Source organism: Pseudorca crassidens, chromosome 18 (assembly GCF_039906515.1).
Source record: "Pseudorca crassidens isolate mPseCra1 chromosome 18, mPseCra1.hap1, whole genome shotgun sequence".
Lineage (NCBI taxonomy): Eukaryota > Metazoa > Chordata > Mammalia > Artiodactyla > Delphinidae > Pseudorca > Pseudorca crassidens.
In genome coordinates, this window is record NC_090313.1 from 10,990,168 (window position 1) to 11,017,106 (window position 26,939).

The window sequence follows — 26,939 nt, forward strand, 5'->3', positions numbered from 1 at the left end:
AACATAAAGCTAATTTTGAAAACAGCTAACAAAACAGCAACAATAACAGCATTTACAACAACTCAGATTGTACCTAAACCTTTTGTATATCAGCTACGCAGGAAAGATGACAGCATCTCTGCCTTTTATAAAACAAATGCCATAAAGAAAAACACAAAGTGCACTTTGGCAAATGACAAAAGAAAACTAACAGCATGTGTGCCATCGTTCGTTCTGAATGAGACCATTCTACCCAGTTCTCTTGAATGTTTTTCCACAAATAAGAGTAACACAATTGTAGGTGGAAAGCCAGAGTTTTCATAACAAGAAGGGAAAAAAGAAAGATTCACTTACCTAGGGGTGACTTGTAGCAAGATGAAAATTAGGCAAGTCACTGAATGCCTTGTAACTGGTTGAGCTATTTTATCAACCTGGAGAAAACCAAGGTCATTATCCCTTTTATTCTTCTAATTTCTTGCTTGTGCCATTACCTGCCCTATTTCTCAGAAATGTCATTATCTCCTTCTGGAAAGGTTCTGCATACCTGCCATGGCAGTGCAAAGAATTCAAAGTTGAATTGCTCAGCCCCCAAGGACCAGGCAGAGGAAAACCTGAGTTTCGCAGGTTAAGCCCAGCACCATCTCTCTGGGGCCACCATGCCTGATAGATGCCCAGTTGGCAGTTATGGCTTCTTGGTCTTGGACACAGTTGTACCCCGCACCCACACCTGGACCTTAGGTGATACCACATTTAATTCAACCACATGCTCAGCCATTTCTCTGGCATGACTCTTGGCTGGAACAGTTAGATTTGAGAAGCCTGCAAATATTTAAGTCTGTGGTGAGCCTAGTTTACCAGCCCAGATACCGTCCCTCCCCAGTAGATCAATATAGATAGATAGATAGATAGATAGATAGATAGATAGATAGATAGATAGATAGAATGATGAATGGATAAATAAATGAGTTCCCATCTGAGTCCTAGGTGGCCTTTCCCATCAACTGACTTCAGCTGGGTTGGGGCCATTTTGATTCATCAGAAAAAGCCTCAAGAACATGGAATCTCAATAGTGAAAGTATAGGAAATGAGTCTCAATCCCTTTCCACTCAAATCTACCCACCTTGTAATTCAGTAACCATCTCTGCCAACCAGAGATGTTGTTTGTTTTTGGAACGAAGTTTAAAGAAGCTCCTGTTAAATTATGCCGGAATCTTCCCCCAGGATAAATGATCCCTATTCATCTAACATTTGTATCACTAAGAGGGGACTTTGAAGTGACTCCCTTCCCCACCCACCAAAAAAAATCTGCTCTAAAGAGACTTGCTACATAGGCTAACCTAGATGAATGCTAGTAAGTCCTCTGCTATAAAATCCTTAATTCTGCCTAACTGGACATCCTATTTAAGCTTGCATTTAAACAAAAAAAGGAGGGCAGGGAAGCTGCGTGTATAATGTAAAATCCCCTCCTCTGTTTTTAATGTGTGCCAAGACTGACTCTCTTGAATCTGACTAAATAATTCCAGGGACATGTTACACACCAAAACAGCTCATGAAAATGATTTCTCCCCAGATAGTAAGGTCACTGAGTGACCTGAGACCTGCACTGGACATGAAGCCTTTGCATCATTACATTCAAGTATTCTTATTTTATCTCTACCTTATTCCTCTGTTAGACACATACTTAGTATCTTTCCTTTGTATTTTATCAATAAATATAGAGATAGTTGCAGGTGGTGACTAACATTGAAACACACAAGACATCAGTGGAGAGACTAGGAAAGTAAGGGACTGCCACAGTTGAGAAGTCTTTAAAACTTGGAAATAAGGTTCAAAAGTAGGTGGCATGTCCTTTTACTGTCCTTATGGGTGTAGTAGGTTGAATAGTGTCCCCTCTATCCCTCCCAAAGTCATGCACTTTCCAGAACCTCAGAATGACCTTGTTTGGAAATAGGGTCTTTGCAGATGGAATTAGTTAAGATGAGGTCATGCTGGAGTAGGGTGGGCCCTAAATCCAATATGACTGGAGTCCTAATAAGAGAGGACACCAGGGAAGACACACAGGGAAGAACACTGCATTATGACAGGCAGAGAGGTGATGTGCCTACAAGCCAAGCAACACCAAGGATTGCCAGCCATCACCAGCAGCTAGAGGAGAAGTGTGGATTCTCCCTCACAGCCTCCAGAAAGAACCAATGCTGGTGACACTTTGATTTCAGACTTCTATTCTCTTGAACTGTGAGAGAATAAATTTTATGTGGTTTTAAGCCACCCAGTTTGTGGTAATTTGTTACAGCAGCTCTAAGAAGCTAATACACTGGGGCATTGTTTAACAGCCTTGTCCACATATTAACTTTTTTAGAGGACTGTCACTATATTTGCTTCTTCTACTTACTATTAGGTAAGGGCTCTCATCTCTGTGAAGTTACATGTTAACCTGTAGACCTTGTCCAGTGGAGATGCAAATCATTTCTGTCTGGTAAAAACGAAAACCCTAAAGGTTACAATTTTATTGCCTTGAAGGACATTAACTAGTTTTGTCTCAAACTCAGCAAAGTTATATCAGAATGTTTTATATATATATGTGTTATATCTGGTGGAGATCATTCCTATTCCTCTAATTCTTATTGAACTGGTTTTACCATGCCTCTAGTTGCCTCATCAAAGGGTTGAATAAACTCTTTAACACTTCTTCATTCTTTACATGTATGGGAGTCATGTTATCAACTTTTGGGAAATTATTCTTTAACAGCACCAGAACTGTTAAGATCAAAACACCCTTCTGAGGTCATCTGATTCAATATCCTTCTGAATGCAGGAAAGAATTCCTTCCTCAGTACATTTGTCACAGACTTGTTCAGCCTATGCTTGAAGACTCTACTTGATGAGGAAATCGTGATTGTTTTTAAGGTAACCTGTTCTATTATTAGATATTCACTATTAGAAAGTTAATTCTTAAACTGAGACAAAATGTCCTTCCAACTTTTACCCACTGGTTTACATTGTGCTTAACTGAGCACAGAATCTGACAGGCCTTGGGATATTTAAGCTCCTACCCTCCTTTGTATTTTCTTCCCCAGGCTAAACATACTTAGATCCCTATGTGCACTAGAGTATTCCTCACAGGTAATTCTACTGAATTTGGAAGTTAAGTTCAACAAACATTTCTGAGTTTCTACTGTGTTAGGCCCTGAGAACATAGAAAGGGAATCAGATACCATCCAACTCATAGAGAAAACACTACATTTATGAAGAACAAATAAAGAATTTGTAAGAACAATTAATAGGTTGGAAAGATTCTCACAACTTTGTGGAGGACCCAAAGGAGGACATGATTCATTCTTCCTGGGGGTTTGAGAAAGGCAGTCTTCACAAAGAAAGTACTGCTTGAACTAGGTCCTGAAGGTTACGTGGGTAGTCTCCAGGAGGTCAAGATATGATGGACATCCCAGACGAAGGTAGAAAGTAGTATGAACAGAAAAGCCAGGAGAAAATCTTCAAATAATCACAAGGTATTAGAGTGCCCTCCAAATTCCATGAGAGCTACAAAAATATAAATGTAATTCATAAAAAATAAACAATAATCACAGAAATGTAGCCCATTACTAAAAATGTAGGCAGGAGGGTGGTGGTCTGCACAAGGACCATAAAACTTGAGCTAAAGAGCAAGAATTTGACAACCCAAAGAAAGGGGAGCAGATTGGGAAGATTCTAGTATTTTGGAGGGGAAAAGCAAAATATGAAGAAAGAGTAATCAAATGGAAGGCCGTCGTGTGTAATGATTCAAAACACGGGATCTGGTGTCACGCTGTCCAGTGCAAACCCCAGCTCTGCTCCTTAATTTCCACGTGACTTTGAGCAAACTACTTAACATCTCTAAGATTCAACTTCCCCATCCAGAAAATCGGTAATAATAGAACACTCCAGGGGAATATTAAGTTCATATAAAAGAATCCATGAAAGCATGTATCATGGTCCTGACACATACTACGCTGTCAGTGAGGATTAACTGTTATTATTATTAATTATTACTTTATTATAGTATTTATTTTAAATAGAGATTTAAGGTGAGACAGCTGAGATTAAGAGAAGAGAATAAGATGCTGGAAGAGGGCAAAGAAGAAAAGGCTGAGGACATAAAGATGCAGGTTTTGAGGAGTTTTTATAATTCTTGGTTGATTTACACCCCAGGCCGTGTAGGGGCAAGAGAGTGAGCTGATAAATCTTGACCTCTTCCTGGCCAGGCTGCCTGACCTCAAATCCCAGCTCTGCCACATCCAGCTGTTACTTACACTCTCAGTGCCTCAATGCCCACATCTATATAAAGGGGGTAGTAATAGTAGGTCTACCTTATAAAGTGTTGTATGGGCCAAATGAATTAATATATACAACATGCATAGGACAGTACTAGCACAGAGCAAGCTGTATGTGTTACTGTTTATTTCCTCTTCTGATATCACACTGCTTTCTCCAATTATTTCAAGACAAAGTTTAGATTCAAATATAACCACATAGGCTACACAAGCTCAGTTGCTTAACTTTTGATTACATACCTAGTGTTGAAAACGTACATTAAAAATGAAAATTTATGGAAATACCATGTGAAATATGAAGCTTTTTAAAAAATATGCTTTAAGATCAAGCAGATGAAACCATTTGTCATTCCTCCCAAAGCATTTTTATAAATATAAAAATACCAAAAAATATCTGCACTAGGCAAATATTGATTGACCTACAAAAGTTCTCACCACCTCTTACAAAAATCAGGGAATTCTAAAAATAGAAATGATCATGGGTCTCTTGAAAAGAGGAACACTAAGGAGAAATAAAGAAAGGTGGCAGTTAATTTAAGGAGAGAGCAGATAGATAGCTAACTTGTTAACTTGGGAGAACAGGTCAAAATATAAGATGTTTCCAAAAAATCAGACAATACACGAATGGGAAGTTTATGTTATTTAGCAACATTAAATATTTTTTAGCTCAAGGGGAAAAAAGTATCTATTCCAACCTGTCTCTGGATTAAATTTTTTCTTAGCTTTCCAGAGACCATGATCTATATCACATATTATTTATTTTTTCTCCTTTAACTTCAGCCTTTCCCTCTCTTCTGGTTCTTACTTCTCAGCATACAAGCAAATTAAAATCTTTTACATGTTAAAAATAAAATTCTCGGGACCTCCCTGGCGGTCCAGTGGTTAACACTCTGTGCTTCCACTGCAGGGGGCATGGGTTTCATCCCTGGCTGGGGAACTAAGGTCCCACATGCCCTGCCACATGGCCAAAAACAAATCTCCCTTGATACTCTATGCCCTTCCAAGGGCCATCTGGTAAAACACACTGATGGTATCCAACCAATATCTATTCCCCCAATAGAACCCCTAAATTGCCAGCCATCCACCTTCCCCCATCCCCCATTGTTTAGAGAAAGAAGACTGCATTTCAGCTAAGCCCTCGTTGGTCCACATTGGTCCTCTTCCTTTTACCAGTGAATGGCTTAGGCGTGGGTATGTGGCCAGGATCTCTGCTAGGCAGTTTCTAGAAAAAATTTCCTCCCTCCTAAAAATGAGTCATCCTAGGAGAAGGTTCCTTCCTGCTTCCAGATGTAGTCACTCCAAATAAGATGCCAGCACTGAGAGAGACATTTAATTCCATGAAGGGAACTAGACAGTCATCACAACAGGATGCAGAGCAACGACATGGAAAGAAACCGGGTCCCTGATGAATGAGCCAGCCTGGAACAAACCACCTCTGTTCTTCTTGTTAGGAACACAGTAAATTCCTTTATTGTTATGCCAATTTAGTTGAGATTTTCAGTTGTTTGTTCATGAAGATATCTTATTTGATACACACCTTTCCTTCCCCTTTTAGGTAAACTTCTCAGAATTAGTAATGTAATCACTATCTCCATTTCCTCTAGAGTCCTGTATTCTTCACTCCATGCAATCTGCTTGTTTCCTGATCCTAAAGGGCCTGTTGCACAGTCTGCAATGTCCTCTTGGCCACATTTGAAGGACAGTTCTTAGCTCCCACCTCACTGACCAATTTGGCACTATTATTACCCTCCTTCTTGAAGTTCTCTGCTCTTGGATTCCATGGCCAGACTTGTTCATAGTTTAGGCCCAGTATTCAGTCAATGAATCCTATTCTCTATTGTGGAGTCTTTCCTCATCTGACCCTCAAATGCGGGCCTCCTGGGCAGTAAAGGATTAACCTTGTACATGGGAAGAAAGGTTTGGCCCTTACCCTGTTCCTGAGAGGTAACCTCTAAGACTTTGGAATATCCTGTCTGATAAGAATGTCTTTGTTTACCAAGGACATTGGCATGCCATGTAGTCTATGCTAACAATATGATTTGGGACCACGTAGAATCCGCTTGATGTCTGGAGAGACTGGAAATTCACATCAGCCATGCTGGTGGACAGCCATGTCTACTGACAAACCTCCAATAAAAACTTTGAACACCAAGGCTTGAGTGAGCTTCTCTGGTTGACAGTTCTTCAGGTGTGTTGTCACACATCGTTGCTGGGAGAACTAAGTGTCATCCACATGACTCTGCAGGGAGAGGACAACTGGGAGTGTGTGCCTGTGTCTCCTGGACCCTGTCACAGGCACCTAGTTCCGTTGCTGGCTTCCATCTGTAACCTTTGCCATGATAAACTGTAACTGTGACAATAACAGTTTGCTTACTTCTGTGAGTCTGTCTACTGATTCACTGAAGCTGAGGGTGTTCTTGGAGGCCCCCAAGCACACCTCCCACGGGCCTGTGCTTAGTTCCTTCTACTGTTCATGCCCTCTCTGGGTAAGTGCATACATGGGGGCAGCTTCAAATGCTCTTAAATCTACAGTGGTGGCCCAGCCACCTCCTATACATCTCCCTGATGGCTCACAGGACTCTCAAATTCGCCTTATGCCAACCAGCCACTTGCCCACATCCCCAAACTGCCTCCGTCTGTATTGGCTTGATGAACAGCCCCACCGTCTACCCAACTGTCAGTTAAAAATCTACGTGGAGGGCTTCCCTGGTGGTGCAGTGGATACGAATCTGCCTGCCAATACAGGGACACGGGTTCAATCCCTAGTCCAGGAAGATCCCACATGCCGTGGAGCAACTAAGCCCATGCGCCACAGCTACTGAAGCTGCGCTCTAGAGCCCACGAGCCACAATTACTGAAGCCCACACGCAACAACTACTGAAGCCCGTGCACCTAGGGCCTGTGCTCTGCAACAAGAGAAGCCACCGCAATGAGAAGCCTGCGCACCGCATCGAAGAGTAGCCCCTGCTTGCCGCAACTAGAGAAAGCCTGCGTGCAGCAATGAAGACCCAACACAGCCAAACAATAAGTAAATAAAATAAAATAAATTTTTTAATTAAAAAAAAATCTACGTGGCAATCATCCTAGACTTCCCTTTCTACTTTGCTTCCTATACCTAATCAATCACTAAGCGCTGTTGGTTGTAATTACTATTTCCCAATCTCCTTCTCTTTATCTCCAAAAATTTATTTTCTTAAGTATCACTTTTCCCATGGATTATCACAATTAACTGCTTAGATCTCTTCCTGCCTCTAGTTTTACTCCATTATAATCCATTTTTTTAACACTGCTGTCAGAGTGGTCTTTCTAAAAACATAAATGTCATGTCATTTCCTGTTTATTAACCTTTCCATTGTGTTTCACTACCTTTAGGGTGAAATACAAACTCCTTACAAGGCACTCAAGGCTCTTCTTATTTGGCTTCCCCCTACTTATATTGGTCAGAATAAACAAGGTTATGCTGCAGGAACAAACAATCCCAAAATCTCAGTGGCTCAACAGATGACAGTGTGTGCATCTCTCCATGCTACCAGTCCATCACAGGTTGAAAGAGAACCTTGCATGTTTTATTTCTCAGGGACCCAGACTAATGGAGACATTACGTTGACATATGTTTCTGCGATCACCTCAACAGTAAGAATGACTTGTGGCAAACTCACATTGATCTTACATCCTCCACACAGAAGCAACACATGTCTCCTCTGTGTAACACATATTTCTTCTGCCTACATTTCATTGGCCAAAACAAGTCACATGGGCTATAACTACCTGCAAAGAGGACAGAGACAAGCAATCCTACTAAGTGTCTGGGAAGCAGAGAGCTGAAGCTATTTGGCAATTTGTATTGATCGCTACTACATTACCTGTTCATACTCACTTATTACCAATTCCTCAGGTAAGCCCTGTACACCAGGGCAAACAGACACTTATAGTTCTACACATGTATCACACATTTTCATATCTCTGTAATTTGTTTTAGTCTAAACATTTGTTTAGGATGCCCTTGGAATTTATCTGACTCATTGATAACTATTAATCTTTCAAGAACCAGCATAGGTATCAGCTCCTTTGAGAAATATCCCTTAACTTAGAGTTTCTCAAAGTATCTGTGGTGGAGACTTAGGTTTTTATTTCCAGTCCATCATGAACCAATACTTTTTAAAAATACAGTAAAAATAAATAACAAGAAAATAAAAGTTAAGCAAAGACACAGAAAATACAAGCCCAAATTTGTTATTAATAAATTCTGCAGGCATTATCAAATTATTACAAAGTTTCTGATGACTCACGATGTCTATGCTTATCTCACAACTGACTGCTGACCAGTGACAAACAGTTCATGGATCGTGATGGGCCCAGGAACTGTGTTTCTGAGTGACACTGCTCTAACACATGGCCTGTTTTCTTCCTTTCTCCAACCCTACCCACGGGGCCTCACAACTCCTTAAGCATACTTCTGTCAGACCCTCATTAAACTTGATTACAAATTAAACCCATTAAACTAAAATCTTAAACCCATTAAACTAAAATCTTTTCATGTCAGCACTAAGCGCAGTAGTGTGTTAGTAAATTAAGTTTAAATTTAATCTGCATTATTATTTCCTCCATCACTTTCTTTAGTCTAGCAAAAAAGACAGTCAGCAAAACACCAAATCAAGCTCCGATTTGCATTGCCAATTTCCACGGTGTAAATACTCCCACAGTGGCCAACTGCAATCTACCAATGTGACATCACTGAATGTGGGTTACGAAGACACACACAGTAGCACAGCACTGAATGTAGCAGTGGAAATGGAAAGAAGTGTTCGTGTTTGACAGACATGTAGCAAGTAGAATCTTGGTGACTTGTTAACATGCCAACGGTGAATGCAGAATTGGGGAACTACTGGACCCATCACTATGACAGGGAGACCTGAAGAGGAGCAAGCAGTGAGAGCACACTCCCATTTTGCATGTGCTCCATGGAAGATTCTTGTGACAACCAAGCGGAGAAGCTGAATAGGAAGCTAGATACTTGGGTTGGGTTTGGAGCTCAGAGAAGTCAGGATCCGAATTGCAAATTTGGAATATATTCATTGAAATGTCGGTGGTGTGTTAAATCATGCAGGGAAAAGCTGTGGCTTGTGAGGAAAGGGCCAAGACCTTTAAAATATGTCATTTGGAGGTTATCAAGAAGCAGATAAGCAAGCCAAGGAGACTGGGGAAAAACAGGATGCAGAGTACCGCTGTCACCAAAAGTGTTCTAAGGAGGAAGAATGAACTTTGCTAAGAGATCAGGTAAAATGAAGTAGGAGAGTGTCCTTTGTATTTAGTGATTGGGGGTGTTATTGGAGACTATAGCCAAGGCAGTTTCAGTGGAATGTGGAAAGCAAGTGAATGAGAGTTGGGAAGCTAGAAAAGTGTGGGCAACCTTTCAACAACTTCAGCTATGGAGAATAGAAGCAAGGCAGGGAGGCAGCTGGAAGGGTACGTGGAGGAGAGAGGAAGGCTTGGGGCTGATAAATGCTGATGATGCAGATCTAAGTCGAAAGGGAGATACTGAGCTTAGATCGGATTCTGTGATACTGGGGGAAAAGGCGGGATGGGGGGAGGGTTCAGAATCCGTGATTTTAGGAGTAGCTTTGCAGGTTTGGCGGTGGAAAGTGGGGAAAGTTTCTCTTTTTCTTAAAGCAGGAGACAGTAATATACTAAGAATGGGGGTTATGAAATGCGCAGAGTGGCATTGCAGTTGGGAGTGGAAGTTTAGGTCACAATGACTTGGTGAATGGTCGATGGATGGATGGCGGATCTGGCCAGGTGAAGGGCCAGAGCAGGGTTTGTGGGTCAGCAGGAGAATAAAGACCAGGGCCGTGGAACAGGATCTGCTAAAAACAAAAGCCCGGGCAGCAGGACCCTGCATGGAAGAACGCAGTTTCAGTTCTTTCCTGAGGCAGAAAGTGGAGACACACACTTGAAACAACCCCTCCCAGACAGGAAGAAGTCTAGAGTTCTGGTCGCTCCGACCCAGCTCCTTTTCCTGCAGGGACCCTCCAGTACCTCCGCCGAGCGCCACCGACAGCGCGAGGACCGCGAGACAGGTCAGGAATAGGCTCCTGCGCGGCGGACAGCAGGAGGGAGAGAGATATGCCCGCAGCGTCCCGCTCAGGACAGCTCCCGCAGCCAGCCTCCCGGGTCCAGGCTGGGGCCGCCCCTTCCCGCCCCGACCCCGCCCAGGTTCCGCGCCCAGAACTCCGCTTCCTCCTCGGCCACCGAGTCAGTCTATCCCTGCGACTCCTCCACCGCGACTAGGGCCCTCTGGCATGACGTCACAGGCGCGCCCACCAATGAGCTGAAGAGGGACCGGCGGCAGCGTGAAAGTGACGGCAGGATCAGCCAATGGCCGCGAGGAGGGGGAGGGCCGAGGCGGGAGTGTGAGAGTGATCACCAGTACGCTTAGGGAGTTGAGGACTGTGCGGGAGGCGCGGGGCGCCGGGGGAGGGGCGGGGGGCGGAGAGCGGGGGAGCGGCGCGGGAGGCCCCTCCCCCTGCCCGGCTGCGGGCTGGTACCGAGAGCCACCGGACTTTCAGCGCCCAGGAGGGATATGTGGCCGCCGCTCGGGCTCCTTGCAGGTAACGGGCGGGGCGGCCCCTGCAGGGCCGAGCGCTGCCGAGCGCCGCGGGGCGAGCGGAGTTGGGTGCGGAGCGGACGCGGGGTCCTTCCTCACTGCCGCCGCGCCCCGAGCCCCGCGGTCCGGCCCGGGCCGGGCGGCGGCGCTGCTGGAGGAGTTGGCTCCGGGACCCGGGCTGTGGCCGGGGCCGGGGTCACCGGGGTTGCGGGCCCCGTCGCCATGCGCCCGGGTGTGAGCAGCACGCGGGACAAAGGGCGCGGCGTGGAGGGTGTATGCTCCGCCTGCCCGCGCCCCTGCGCTCTCATCTCCGCCCCTGTTCGCTCCAGCAGCGTGGCGCTCCGTCGACTCCGGGTGCACGGGCGCCTTTGGCGTGTCCCCGGAGCGGCCGCGGGGCCCCGCGCCACCCCGCGCCTGGCCGCCAGCTGGCCGCAGTGCGGGCGGTGGCTGGGCGCAGGCGGGCCGCTCGGCCTCCTGCTCTGGGTTAAAGGCGGCTCCCCTGCAGCGCCGCGAGTGCCAGCCACTCGGCGCTGGCTGCCGGGCAGAGCGGCGTGCTCTGGGTCGGGACGCCCGGGACCACCGAGCTGCCACTTCTCTGCCCGGGCTTGGAGTTTGGGGAAGCAGAGCAGGTGGCGCAACCGCCGTCTCACCTCCAGCGAGCTCCGCGGGGCTTCTGGTCTTGTTGATGTTGTGACTGTAGGCTGTGTGTGTGTTTTCTTCTTTTTTTAACCACACACAAAAGAAAGGAGGAGTTAGAGGAAAGATCTAGCCAGAGCACTGTGAATCGTCCCACACTGCTTTCTCCCAGAGAGAGATGGATGGGGAGAATTTCTTGAGAAACAATTAACAGTGAGGACTGACTGGATCCCCTCCCTGTCCCCTCTTCCCGCAGTCCCGACCGTGCCTGGCGCGCCCCAGATGGAGGTGGGGTAAAGTGACACCGGCCGACTTAGATGGGAAAATGGCTACAAGCTAGCAAGCTGGAAACTTTGTGGGACAGTGGAACTGTGAATGTCGAACCTCCGCAGTCATTCTTGGCTATTGGCAGGCATGGCCCTCATGTGTTACTGAATTAAGAAACTGGGAAGGCAAGCACAAGAGGAAGATACCTCGAGTAGCATTGTGTTCAGCGCTGCGTGGTGGAGAGCGGTAGAGATGATTGTCTCCCGTGCCTTGGGGGCCCCAAGAAAGGAGCAGTCAACTCAGGTCTCCACATTCTGGGTCAGAAACGACTGTGTTCTTTATTCTGATTTCCAGAGGCACTGTCTCATCTCAGCCTGGCAGAGGGCAGCTGGCATGTGGATGGATTGTTACTGATGAGGTAGAAAGGCTAGCCTGATGCGAGAAGGCCCTTCCGTGTAGGGGGAAGAATATTCTTTAGTAGGTGGTTGCTGCTGAGTTTTCCGTGGATCACTTAGGTTTGATCTGCCAGTCCAGGCTGCTGTGTCAGCTGTCAGCAGGTCCCCAGGGTTTGCAGCTCAATGACTGATGTTTGCTTTTGAGGGGTGGTGTGGGATCCCTGTTCGAGGTCTTTTTGACCTTTTCATTGATGATCGGTTAATTTGTTTTAACCCCCTGAAAATAGAGGCTTGATATAAGGAGTTGGAGAAATTGAGAATAAAGAGACTTCTGCTTCGTTCCAAATCCAACTACTCATAGGCGCCAGTCAATTCTCAACACAGCGGGAGATCGGCACAGGAGTCAGATAGGAATCGGAACACTAGCATTGTCACTGGTAAAACTGGCTGGAGCTCTGCTTGGGCTGAGCCTGAGGCCACTGTGTTGCTCCATTATTCTCAGTCCGTAAGGCAAACTTACTATCCAGCCATGGCCCAGGAGCCCGGGCTTCCAGGCAGGACATCCCCTGGAGAAGAGGAAAGGGGCCATGCCTCCCAGGGCCCATCAAGAGAGAAACAGAACTGTGTGCCTTCCTGGTTCATGGCCTGGATACAAAAAAGGTGGCGGGGACCCGTCTCCCTCCATGTACCACCTCATGCCGGCAGGGCTTCTTTTATCTGAGCACCAAGCCTGGCTGGGAACATTGCAGAAAAAAGCCCATCTACTGTTGGAGGAAGAGGATCAGGGTGTACAGCCGTGCACTTTATGCAGGACATACAGATGCCTGGCCAGGGAAGCAGTGCACCGGGTCTGCCCAAAAGAAGGGTGCCCTTTTCTCAATTGCATCAGGTCACCTGATGGGCTACTACTGGCCTTGGTTGGTTAGCGCATCTTCAGGAATGGCAACACTGGTGATCCCAAGACAGGAGGTCAGGGGCTGGTCACTTGGTACTAATCTCTCCAAAATGATTACAGTCATGGGAGCTAATTGTTTCCATATATGGTCTTATTTAATCCTTAGCACAACCTGCTGGAGTCAGTAGTGATACCCTATTGTGCTGTTGAGGAATGGATCCTCAGAAGGACTAGGTAGCTCAGGGTCATGCCGGTAGCCAGTCCAAATCTGTGTGCCTCCAGAGCCTGTGCTCTTAACCACTGGGCCGGACCGAGGTTCCTAACACACTGTACCTGTATCGCATTTGCTAATCCACAGTATTTTCGGAACTATCCTCTGATACCCATTAACAATCACGCCTGAAGTGGAAAGGGCATTTGTGAGTGTTCCCTGGGGCAGCAGAGATGTGAGAATCTTGGCGACCAGGGGAGGGACTCAGCAATGAGGAGGGAAGAGCCAGCCAGGACGGGGACGGGACCGATGCTAGGCTTCCCGATGTCCCTGCCAGAGAAGAGGGGGAGCTCATTCTGAGATTGCCTCACCCATCCTGTTGACTCCCCCAGGAGTCCAGGCCTGGCCCCCTGGGCACCCCAGATGTTCGGGTCTGTAGTCTGCCTTCCGTCCGAGTACCAAAGCGATTGGTATGTGTTACGAACAATCTGAGATGAAAAGGGAAGCTCAGCAACTAATTTAGGAGCACAGATTATTTCCTGACCCAGTATTCTTCCTGGAGGGCCATTTGAACCTCACAGAACCGCTTGTGAAACACTTCAAATATTTGGGCCTGAAGCAGATAACATCAAGACCAATTATGGGACCACTTGTCAGCTCACAGCTCTATTTTGCATTTAAAATTGATAAAGAGTATTTGCTTTCCTTCACATTCACTTTGTAAATCAAAGAACCCTTTTATTCCCTCCATGTTAAGTCAGGGTAACTTCCTAGCTATTCAGTCCTTTACACTTATTTATTTCATTTTTAGTAGCAGGGGTAATTTCTTTAGCTGAAATGTACACACAGTGGTTGGGGCCTGCATGGTGACCTCTGTGGTGTTTGCAACTGTGATTTGGATTTGACCAGTGGTTTATCCTTTCAGTGAAAAAGAAAAAGAAAAAAAAAAGCAGCAGATAGTGGCTGGAATATTCCCTCCCCCACCCCCTGCACTTGCTGAGAGCATGAGTTACATCAGGTGGAGAAGCTCTAGGGCCCAGTGCTAAGAGAGTTGCAGAGCCTTTCATTTCCAGATTGTCAACTTGAACCGCTTTCCAGCACCTGTGACCTTGGATGGCCTCTTGGGCTGACTTCTTATTGATTCCATAATCTGGGGTATTTCCTTGGAGACCTGGAAACAAATACAGTTGACCCTTGAACCACACGGTGTTGAACTGCGTAGGTGCACTTATATGCAGATTATTTTCCGTAGCAAAGACTACAGTACTAAAACAAAACAGAACTGCAGGAGGCATGGGTTCGATCCCTGGTCTGGGAACTAAGATCCTGCATGCCCCATTTTTTAGCGAGGCTAAAAAATAAAAAAAGACTACATTACTACAAGATCTGTGGTTAATTGAGTCCCCGGATGGGGAGGCACCACAGATACGAACTTATAATAAGTTATACATAGATTTTCAACTGCGAGGAGGGTCAGTGCCCCTAACGCCTGAGTTGTTCAAGGGTCCGCTGTACATCTGAACTGCCTCTCCAATCAAGGGGCCTGGGGTTTTCTTCCAACTCAGCATGAAGGAGTGGGGCCCTGCTCCCTTACTGGGGAAGACGAGAGCCTCAGTACTAGTACACCAAATCCTCCAGGGGATTCTCAAAAGAGAACAATTCTGTGCCTGTGTTTTCTCCCTCTTTGAAGAAAGTACTAGTAATAACAGGTAACCTTCCCTCGGCGTTCATTAAACCCAGGCCGTGTTTCTAAGCACTTTAGGTGGGTGTGTTGCTTAACCTTCATGACGACCATGTAAGGTGGGCCCAGTTATCATCCCCATTTTAGAGGTGAGGAAACTGAGGCCCAGAGAGGTGAAGTAACTTGGCCAAAGTTACACAGGATTGGAACCTCTAAGCAGTTTGACCCAGACGTGATCCTGGTAGAACCAAAGGAAGTGCCTATTGAGGGTGTGGGGAATGGGGACAGATGCAGTGTGATTGGAGAGGAGGGGGAGTTTGATATTTGTTTGGGCAAATTCCAAGTCAGGAAGCTCTGAGGCAACTCTCACTGCTGGAAAGTTCTTTTGGTTTGCAAAGTACACAAGAAGTGGACTCCTAAGGATAGGTGGCACACACAGGGCCACAGAACTAAGAAATGGCAAGACTGAGAAATGAAATGTCTGGCTTTAACGTTTGCCCCTTTGAAAGAAAAGTTAAAAGACGTGTCTGTTTTTAACTTGACTCCTTCACCAATATTGGAGGTCGTGTCCTCACCTGGAATAGCTCCCAGTGTTCTCCTTTAGGGTACAGTTCCTCCTTCTGGAATGATGCTGTCCCCAGCCTGTCAGTCTGCAGTGTGCCCTCCTTCCTCTGTCTGTCCCCTGTGTGGGAACCACGGTCATGTGCCCTGCGACCTCACCTCTATTAAACTCTTTCCCAGATTTTCATTTAACTGGCAGGAGTGTCTGTGTTCTGCAGATAGACTGTAAGCTCTTTCAGAATCAGGACCATGCTTCACGCACACACACGAACACACACAATGTGCTAAGACCCAACAATGAATATTTATTGATTTTTCTTGGTTGGAAGAAGCAAGATGGTAACTGGTTTTTTTTTCAACTTTGTAAACTGGTTCAAGGACTATAAAAATGATTTGCCTTATGGGGCTGATAAACATAGGATTCCCTTAAATCAATGTTTCTCAAGGATAATCCAGCATCAGAAGCCCAAGGACTTCTGACTTGGTAGGTTGTATTTGGGCCCAGGAGAATCTACATGTGTCCCACGTGATTTTTCTGTCCACTCGAGTTTTGAAACCACGATATAAAGCTGTTAGTGATCACATCCTATAAACTCACAGCATAAATGAATAAGAGTGTCTAGCTCTTTTTCACTTGAGGTAAACATGTCTACTGTATAAACATTCCTAACAAGGCAATGATCAATATTTATGTCGTGTCGCTTTTCTTGCAGGTTTCTAGCCAGCATAATGCTGGAGCAAGAGGCTGGCGGCCCGCAGTTTTCAGGATGGCCGAGTGGGATGCCGATTTGGATCACATCATTCCGTCTTCCATTCTTCCTCCTCTCTGGGCTAAGTTACTTGTGGGATTTGTTTCCCTCGTGTGTTTCGCACGTAGCTACGATGGAGACTTTGTCTTTGACGACTCTGAAGCAATTGTTAACAATAAGGTCCGTATCTTAATGTCTCTTCGGTAAACTGACATTAACCACTTGCCTACGTCCCAGTGATGCTCTGCGTCGGTGTTGAATTAGTCTCTACTGAACTTCGGCTGAGCCTTTGCCTGGGCCCCCATCGTGCTCTGGATTTCCCATCTCTTTTAGAGAGCATCTCCTTGATTTAGGGCCCCTTTTATCACTGGCAGCAGGGTCTCCAAGCCCTGCCTAACCTCAAGCTTTACCCTGGCTGTGTGCCCTACATGAGGCCCCAGTCCACGCACGTATCAGAGAGACCATTACTCTAAGATGACAAGGCCAGGGTTTTGCGGGGCATTGCAGACTATTTCAGGTTTTGTGACAGATTTCCAGAACTCTAGGCTAGAACAGTTTCCCCCCTCACACACACACACACACACACACAAATCATGCGTTTTTCCCCTGCCGAACGAAGGTGCATCCTCAGCAGCAGGCAGGGAGCTGGCTTCTTTGTCCTTCGCCGAGAGCATCAGGACAGCCTGCTGACAGCTGCGGAGGACCAGGATTTTGCTGCCCGCAGAAGCTGCAGTTCCTGCTCATTTCATGTTCGGAGACCCAGGTTTGCTGAGTTTGCAAAATCCCAGCCAGTTTTGCTCACCAGTAGGCACGGGGAAAATGATATTCTCCTTCACTCGCTGACTAGAGGTAGGGAAGAAGAAATAGGTTTGTGGGCAGGGAAGAAAAAAGGTTTCAGCAAGCTAAAAGAAAATCAGAGCAAGAAACTTGGAGGCAGGGAGAGCCCAGAGGAGAAAGTATGTGGAAACAGCACAGGTTAGAGCCTCTGTGACAGTCTCACCGCTCAGCACATACTCTGTGTGCGCCTTAATGGGAGAAGAGAACTTGAAGGAGTTTACTAATCTCTTTCTCTAGTAGGTGAAATTGTAGCATCTCTTTGTAACACTGCCCTTAAAGGCTCCTAAAAGTTTGAAGTCGTGGATTTCCCGAATTCGGAAAGAGTCGTTTTCATATTGAAAGTATTGAGAAAAATTCTCTATGTAACAAACAGGTATTCTGTGGGCCGGGGAAGAGAGGGTGAGGGGTAAGGAGATGACTGTTTTGCAGATATTTTATTTGTAACGTACTCTAAATGATTTTCTGATTTTCTGGATTTCGACAGCAAACTCCAGCCTTGTTGATGTTTATTTTGAATCCAAGTTCTTCACTTGTAATTTCCCTCAAATTCACCCAGCAGTTTACTGCAGATGTTTCTGTTTCAGTTCTTTTTGAAACAGTGCTTAAAACAAAAAGAAGTGTGTAGCTCTAAGCAACTATGTCACATGGGTGGCTTAATAGCTATTAGAATTGCTTTTCTAACAGGCATATGAGGCTATGCCTTTATTTTTAAAATTCCATTTGTTGAGAGTTTCTTGACTCTTCCACTCTAATAAAGTAGAGGATATATAAAGTGTTAACTCAGGACCCATGTTGAAGAACTTTGGTGAGCGAGGCAGGGGAGACAGGAGCTATGTCGTACATCAGATGCCCAGGTATGAGGTTGTAATTCTCTTTCCTTCCTGTGAGGAAAGGCAGATGAAGCCATTTTGTGGCCCTACCGCACATTGTCTTGGCAGTGTTTTCTAGAGCATCACACTGTGCCCCTTTGTTAACTTGCTAGCCCCCTTTTTTGCCTTTCCTGTTTAATGAAAGGCCCTCCTCTGTTCATTGGCACCATGCCTACAGTAATGTGAAACAGGCTGTTACTGGATTTTATTGGTGTTGAAGACTGTTTTCCAGATGCTTCCTTGTAGTGTTGAGTTGCCTTTTTTCATTGAGATGATGATTTTCTTTGAGACCGTGGAGTTAGCAAGAATTTCAGACATGACACATCTTTTCCATAAATCATTAGGAGGAAAAATTAACCTTTCTTCCTGTGGCGCGCCCTGCTGTGTGTAGGCTACACCTAATCAAATATTTAGAGCTTTGCTGGTGTTCATTTTCTGCTCAAATGGAGGGAAAGATCTTCTGCTCAATTCCTTCACAACTGAGCAGGTACTTCTGGGACAATGCAAAAGTACATGGACTTCCAGCATGGTAATGGAGTAACCTAAGTTAGTGGGTGGATCCCACGACCTTCATGAAATATCAAATCAGCTCTTAGAGGGAGGTCCAGACACTCAAGGCCTCTGAAGCTGATACCCAATGGAAGTGAAATTCACCCTCAAAGTGGGTGTCAGGTGACCAGCTCACCTCTGCTGCCTGTCCCCAAGCTTTTCCCTTTGAGTCATTAAGCTCCTAAGTAACAAATACTCACTGAATGCCAGTGTGTGTTGGACACTGGTTGCTCTCTTGGGCTGCCCATGATGTGACACACTTCTTCCATTTGGGGCCTTCTCCATCTTCAAATACTTGTGAGCTGCAAAGACTGTCCAGTTTGGATGCAGACCCAGGCAAAGGCGCTCCTATCAGATACACCCACCCGTTGGAGCCAGGGGCTAGTCACACAGAGAAGAGGGGTCTGCGGGCAGCCAGGCAGCCTCAGCAAGATGTGCGGCGGTCTCATTTGTTGGTGCCCTTCGGGCTGCACAGCCCCAAACTAGGTTTTCCAGCCCACCTGGGAGTCGTTGGGCCTTGTGATCTTTTTTAAGGCGTTCCTTTTTTCACTTAAGTTAATCAGAGTTGTTTTGGTTACTGCAGTGAAGAATCTTGACTGCTACACCATGCAGTGCTTATTACATCATAATTTCTAGATCCTAAAACGTTCCTGTTTAATTGTGCTGTGAAGAAAAAATTAACAGTCAGTTTTGATACCTACTGCAAGTGCCTTTCTTCTTGTTAAACACAGTTTAAGTAATCTAGTTTCATATTTAAATGTAAAAAGAACAAAAGATTCATTTTAAAGTATCTGTAGTTCAGTACCAAGTTAAACTACCCTATACGGTAGGTATCATTTTAACATATTTAGTAATTTTTATCCTTAAAAATTAGATGGAAATTGTTTTTTCTGTAATTTTACTATCTGCTTAGCTCATGATCAAAAATGGGGAACTTTAAAATCTATATGCTTACTCTTACGTTTGAACTGGGATATTTTTGGTAAATTACCTTATGTATTGGATATGAGAGAGAGTAATAGTGATCTCACTTAGCTATATGGTCCATTCATGCATTCCGCATAGATTGAGCACCTTCTGTATACTCCCACCAAACGCAGGGAAGCCCAGGCCTCGAGGAGCCCTAGTCCAGTGGGGCAGACAGATAGGGGTCACATGATTATAAACTGCCCTGCAGCAGGTGCTGTGAGGACAGGCGCGAGATGCCCCAAAGGGAAGGGAATCGCATCAGCTCAAGAAGGTCGCAGCCCAGTGGCCGAGATACGAAGAGCGGAAGCAGCTGAGCTGTGGGGAGCTGAGGGGTGGCGGTCTGGGCAGAGACCTGTGTGCGCACAGCCTTGAGGTGGGTGGCAGCAGGAGTCGTGTGGGGACCAGACGAAGGCCAGGAGCAGAGCACAGAGTCTGCGAGATGAGCCTGCAGAATTCAGCAGGAGCCAGGGCACCGCACACTGGCGTCCGTGTCAGGAAGTTGGCTTTGTCCTGGAAGGGGAGGGTGGGTGGGGTGACACGATTTGCATCTTAGAGGGATTACTGGAGAACAGGCAGAGGGCGCAGCGCACCCACGAGGAGACCCATCTGGGTGCTGGGTGAGGATGATGGTGGCTTGACCCAGGACTGGTGGGAGAGATGGAGAAGAGAGGACTTCCGCCCAGGGTGAGGGAGGAGCCCTGATCTCTCTTCTGGTGTGTTCCCGCAGGACCTCCGAGCAGAAACGCCCCTCGGGGACCTGTGGCATCATGACTTCTGGGGCAATCAGCTGAGCAGCAACACAAGTCACAAGTCCTACCGACCCCTCACGGTGCTGGTTTTCAGGTGAGATGCGACAGGACGGCTGTATGGGAGGGGCACCCAAGGCTTGTGCCTGACGTTGTACCAGGTGGTATGTGACAAGGTTCCTGGGTCAGTGGTCCGGAGGGACGTATAAGCCACTCACTATGTGGGTCTCCAAGAAATACATACTAATTCCAGCCATTAGGAGTTAGGTTGGAAGCATCGCTTTAGAGTGATGCTGCTTTGGCGATGCAGACACTGACAGTGGAACCACACTGAGAAGATTAGCCTGGGTCTGGGCAAGGATAACTTGGTGAAGTGGTCCGTGTTTTTGCACAGTTCTTGGAGGTGGGACCCTTTGTGAGTTAATACTGAGGAAACAATATGTCAAGGCAACATGTAGCATCTAATGAAATCGTGATTTTTTTTTTCATTATAAAAAGCTAAGGTATAAATCCTCCTCCTGTGACCACATCAATATGCAAAACCAAAATGAAGCTTAAGACAGTCTCCCCACCCCCCATTAATCAAGGAGCTATTTGCATTAAACAGATTTGTTCGTCTCACAAAAGTTCCCATGTGTAGCTGTTTCTTGGATGCGTTAGATACCTGTGTGTAGGTCTCTCAAAGAAGCATGGAAATGATGAATTGGAACCCCTGGTGATTGAAAAGCAACAGAAATAAGAATCCCTGACTATAAGGAAGTAGGTCCATTGTCTGGAGGGCTAGTGGACAAACTGTCCAGGAGTATTTGCGGGGGGTGGGGACCGGGTGGGGTGGGGGAATCAGCAAGTCACACGACTATCTTAAATCCAGGTCCCTATGGGGTAGCCTGAGTAATGTGTGGTCTGTTACATCTTCCTGGGAGACAGTCTTGCCTTTATTGCGTCTAAAAAACTGTCTAGCTTTCCTTTCGCGTTTCCTCTCCAAGTATTTTCTGTCCCACTCCTCTGAGATGCCCTTATCCTACATCTTCCGCTCTGCAGTTAATTATGTTCTTACCTCTTCTTCAGCCTTCTTAGCTTGACAGGCATTATTTATCTTGACGCTACTTTTATCAAACTTGCACACTTTCTCTTCTCCCTTTGGTATTTTCATGCACCAGGGTTTTCCTCCAGCTGGTTCTCATTTTGTTTCGCGTGCTTCTGGACCTCTGGTGTGAACACCCTTCTTTCACTGCAGGATGAACTGCTATTTTTCGGGAGGTTTCCACCCCTTGAGTTTCCACGTGGTCAACATCCTCCTGCACAGTGGCATCTCCATCCTCTTGGTGGACGTCTTCTCGGTGCTGTTTGGGGGCCTGCAGTACACGAGTAAGGGCCGGAGGCTAAACCTGGCCCCCAGGTCGTCCCTGCTGGCTGCCCTGCTGTTTGCTGTGCACCCGGTGCACACCGAGTGTGTAAGTATCATCCGCCCACCGCCTCTGCACTGGTGTAAGGAGGACAGGCAGTCCATGTATCGGCTCATTCCCTAAAACAGGCTTCCCTCGGATACTCGTATGGCTGTAGAAAGCCCAAGCTTTCAGACATTTGGAACGATGATTTGTAGGGCTAACAGGTCCCTCTTAGGGCAAACACAGGGTCCCCTATGGGCGAAGACTGTATAATGACCGTGTGGTATGATCTCTGGTGATACTTTCTGTTTCCTTATATGACCATGTTGTGAAGGTATGAATGTTGAGTCTTGCCCAGCTTTGGGGTCTAAAAACCAGAGTCTGAGATTACTTTTCTTCCAGGTTGGGTCTGATGCAATTTTCCAATGTTAGCTGAGAGCTTTATAACTTCCTAAATACTTTCTTATACTTAATCTGATTGTCACCAAAACTCCGCGGGATCAGCTGGGGCGGCATACCAATTTCCACTTTACAGAAGAGGAGGCAGCCTGGGAGGACAAATTAAGGACTTACCCAGGTCAGTCACGTAGCTGGTGGATGCAGGGATAGAACTTAAGATCTGGTCATCCGAGCCCGAGCCCAGGAGAGACCAGCGTGCTTTGAGTTGACCTGGAAGGTGGGTCCCCACATCCTGCTGGGACTTGCTCCTGAATTCTCCCCACCTGGCTTCTCAGCCCATGTAGTCAGGCAGCTCCTGCTTTTAATCCGTTGAGCCGCTGCTGAATGTGTTCAGTGCAAACTCTGTTGGGATTTAACCAAACACTTGTGAGGTTTTCAGGAACCACCCTACCCCACTGCCATGGAACCCTTTGAAAATGTAAGTCAGCATGTTTGATTTTAGTTATTCGTTCTGTAAGTGTGAAGTACCTAGTATAAAATACCACATGGACCTTCTTGCTTCTCCACAATAGATTTCTGCATCCGGTATGTATTTGAATACCTGCGTTTTGACCAGCTGCATTGAGCATCTTGAAGTCAGTTTCAAAATATTGGGAGGAATTCCTGCCTTTAGCATCTGATTTTGTTAATATTATTAAACTATCTGTTCTTTGGTATTAAAAGGATTACAGGATTGTTCTCACAACCTCCTTCTAATATCTTACTACTTGAAAGCTTTTTTAAAAGTCTCATAATTTTTTTACTTCGGCAAATTCAGAGGACTTAAGGGATTGGGAACTATGGTATGATAAATACCAATAGATAGATAGATAGGTAGATAGATTTGTGATCAAATTAGAATTTGTTTCCATGCAAGTTCTCTTTATGGTCTAAATAATAGTGTTGTGCACATTTATCAGAAATAAGGGAATTTCTGGCAAAAATACTGATTTACTGTTTTGGTCCTTGTCTAATTTTGTGTAATCTTAGAAAGCAAAATGAAATACTTGAATTGTTAACCAAAGAAATGTTTCTAAAATTCTGCTTTTAAATATGAGAAGTTAGTTTATAGAAAAATTTGAAATGCCGACAAGTATAACTGGATGTGTACAAACACACACACACACACACACACACACACACACACACACACACACACACACACACACCAGCTAAATGCAGTGTGGGAACATGCTAACCCAAGGGAGGTCCAGCTATAGGAGAGAAGAGAATATTTGAAAAATGTCTTCATCTCTCCTCTCCCTCCTTTCCATGAAAGCCATTCAAACTCAGATTGTAAGAAAAAGTTATGGGTCATGGAAAAATAGCATTTCTAAAACAGATCATTTGTATGTTCACCTTTCCTCGTTTTGGCAAATAGTTGGTATTCTGTTTTCATCCTCTCTATACCCCACTGTTATTTCCCACTCTACATTTAACCCACTTTAACAGTGAGCAAAAACCAGGCCCACCCAAGGAAACCCTGGAAGGAGAGTTCCTCAGAGCTTTCTGGACCAGTACTGAGGAAGCACCCTGTGCTCTGGGCTGTGGGTTGGATCACCAAGGGACGGAGAAGAGCTAAGAGAGGGGGTTTCCTTGCCTCTTGTCTTTAGAGACCAGGATGGAGGCCCCAGGGAGTTCCCTGAGGACACCAGTGTTATTGTAGGTTTTCCTTTTCCACCAAGCATTGGTGAAAATTTCAAATTGCTTGGATTCGGGTATCAAAGAGGGAAGCTTGGGTCTTCTTAATAACCCTGCCCATCCAATAAACCCAGAGTTTAACACTGAAGGAATTGGATGGTGAAACATTCCCCCTTTCCCCTTCCCCTCATTCCTTCCATGGCCCCAGTGCAAATTGTTCCCTGTGGGGAAACGCTACCACCTCCTGCTGTATGGATTGGGGGAGTTGCAGTGACTTCTCTAGAAAACTCTGATGTGAGTGCTTCAGGTTATTTGTAAGAAAAAAAAATAGCCTTTGTAAATAACTTTGCCTGAAAAGACATACGCAAATATCCGAAAAGAAAAATAAAATCTCTCCGTACCCATGCCCATTCCCCAAACAGTTAAACTCAGTGCCTCCTTGGGTAGCCTTTAAAATTTTTTTTCTATGAAATCTCTCTTTAATTACTATGCCAAAAATTCACTGAAGGACTAAATACTCTTTACTCTGAAACACTTGCCATACTTTTTAAAACTTGTTTTTCTTCATGTCAGACGATGTAACGTACATCGCTTAAGACTTGGGAGTATCTTCAGTGAACCAAAGGCAGACTGTTTGCTTTAAAATGAGTTTATGATGTTCAAAGTTCATTTTAGTGGGAGTCTTTTTTTTTTTTTGAGGTTTAGTTGATTTACAATATTATATAAGTTAGTGAGAGTCTTTAATGTACCTCAGCCACTCAGATAACAAGTGGTTTAGGCTGGCCTTTTGGGCCCCTATTCCTGGTGTTTATCCAAACCACTTCCCTCCCCCTCTCTCAGTTCAAGAAACCTTGTTCCCTGACCCTCCATATCCCCCAGCCCCTGCTTCCTCGACCCCCTTGCTCTAAGGACCTTTTTGGATACACTTCTCTGGGTTGGCTTTGCTCACTTTATCCTCTGAAAGGCTTTGGGATTCCCCGCCATCCTCAGGCCCTGTAGAGAGCCACAGCTCCCACCCATCTCTGGTCCTGATGGGAGGCCCAGAGCACCAGGCGCCCCCTCCATCACTCACCCTGGAGCTGCAGAGCGCGTACCTGCTTCACCCTGAGCTGCTGTGTCCTCTGTCTGCTGCTTTCTGCCCCCCCTCCGCCCCCCGCCCCCGCACCTCCCGGTGTTTACAGAAGCATCTTTGGGATTCACGCAGCAACGGACAGTGACCCAGCACCCACTGTGTGCCCGGCTCTGTGTTGGGTCTCGCTGCATCCCCGATTTCACTGTGTCTCTGAGTGAGTGAGTTATAGGCCAGAGGATTCCAGAAGTCTTATTACATATTCACTGCCTTCATGAAGTAATTGTACCATTTAACCCTCTGGCATGCTGGCATACTTGGCCCAGATCTGTTGAACCTTTGTTTGTCCTTAGCTTCCTTCCCGGGAGGTTGTTTCATGTGCGTGGCATTCACAGGTTGGACTCAGCTGTCAATCTTCTTAGTGATTGCGTGACACCCTGGGCTGCCACGTGCCCCTCCGTCAGCAGTTCACCATCGGAATGGATGATTGCCTCAGACCGTCATATCTAACCAGCGTAGCAGGAAACTGCTCCTAAAAGGCATTCCTTTTAGCTATTGCTTGTAGACGCACCTGGGAATCATATGTAAATATAGTAATTTTCATATTCATTGTATACTCTCCCATCTCCATTTGTAGGATAGTCTTTACTCTGTGTCTGACTTATCATATATCTCACTTTAAGAAAAGATGAACTTCCCAGCCATTAAAGCGATACCTAGAGAATCACAGTGAAAGGTTTGACGTATGTCCCATCCAGGTGCTAGTTAGTCAAGAATGCCATGTAAACTAGACCAATACTCATGAGTGGAATTCTGGGTCTTTCGTTGCCATGAAAATCTGGAAAGCAATTATTGGAATAATCAGCTTCAAAGAAATGAAGCACAGATTTTATATTGCTTCATTGTCACTAAGGTGGAGAAGGGAAGGGCAGTCGTCAGATGTAGAAAATGGGGGGTGGGGAAGAAATGGTAGAAATTGCATTCCTTTTTTCATCTTACTCATCAACCACTTTTGAAGCGTTCTGCTTTCCAGGTTAACCCACTTCATTGGTTTTGGTCTGAAGGGAGGAAAAGATGGCAGAGGCAGCTTTGAACGTTATCCCTGTGTCTTATTCTCTTTGCCTGATGACTTGTAATATGGACTTCCCACCTTTCCTTCATGTTTCCAATCAAGGTTTCTTTTTTAAATATCATGCCCTTTGAGCTGATACCATTTTCCAGTTGAAAATTCGCCGTGGGGACCTGATTAGAGCAGAGGCCTCTGGAGCTGTGGGCGCAGCGTGCTGAGTGACGGGCTTTCACTGCCCGTGGGCATCGCTGGCTGCGTGTGGCCCACAAAAGAACCCTCCCTGGGTTCGAGCCAACCCAGCCTTCCTGTGGAAGCGGCTGACCCAAGTCCTAGACCAAAAATGAAAAGAAAATCAGTTGTCAGATCAGACCACAGGGAAGCGTCACAGTTGCAGGGATTGTTTTAATAGATGGCCAAGTCTGATAAGGTTTTCGTTTTCTATTTCTAAGGAATTGTTTTTGTATTTTCAAAGCTTTGTTGAAATGTTTTTTACATACATCTTTTCTTCTGCCCCTTCTTTTAAGGTTGCTGCTGTTGTCGGCTGTGCAGACCTCCTGGCTGCCCTGTTTTTTCTGTTATCTTTCCTTGGCTACTGTAAAGCACTTAGAGAAAGTAAGCATGACATTTTGCCTTCTTAATTTTGCATCTTCGTGTTTCTGTCCTGCTGAGCAGTGTTCTAACAGATGGGAAAATGTCGGTTTATATAAGTTTATCGCTTTGAAGGAATGTGGGTCAAAGATGTCAGCTCTTTTTAGTGATGTCTGTAACTCCATTGCTTTTTTAATAATACAAAGGCTTGTGCTTCGATGTTCACAGTATTCAGGGAGCACCTTGTTGGGTACTGTAACCCAGAGCTTCTGCTCTTGGTGCTGAAGTGGTTGTGATTGATTTTTGTGGTTTTTATTTCCAGCAAAATTGAAGGGGGAGGGGGAAAAACTTATGATTTTTTTTTTTTAAACCTGTTGGCGAAAAACCTTGAAAACTGGTAAAATGTGTAGCCATGAATATGCACCTGGATTGTGAGGTTCTTATTTTATCATTGTTGCGTCATTGATACTTACAGAGAAAGTCGTTGT

The 26,939-nt window shown here is 45.7% G+C and overlaps 1 protein-coding gene across 4 annotated transcripts in view; it reads left to right on the forward strand.

Annotated features, from left to right (window-relative positions):
• Nucleotides 1-10,772: 10,772 nt before the first annotated feature.
• Nucleotides 10,773-26,939, forward strand: part of TMTC4 (transmembrane O-mannosyltransferase targeting cadherins 4) — a 61,824-nt gene continuing 45,657 nt past the window's right edge. For all 4 annotated transcript variants that reach the window (XR_010937065.1, XR_010937066.1, XM_067713747.1 and 1 more), the window contains exons 1-6: nucleotides 10,773-10,897; nucleotides 11,786-12,114; nucleotides 16,253-16,468; nucleotides 20,240-20,355; nucleotides 21,496-21,712; nucleotides 26,388-26,475. Coding sequence is in view for 2 of the 4 variants with exons in the window: in XM_067713747.1 (XP_067569848.1) it covers nucleotides 12,049-12,114; nucleotides 16,253-16,468; nucleotides 20,240-20,355; nucleotides 21,496-21,712; nucleotides 26,388-26,475 (703 nt within the window). In the remaining 2 variants the exon portion in view is untranslated. The remainder of the gene's footprint in view (nucleotides 10,898-11,785; nucleotides 12,115-16,252; nucleotides 16,469-20,239; nucleotides 20,356-21,495; nucleotides 21,713-26,387; nucleotides 26,476-26,939) is intronic.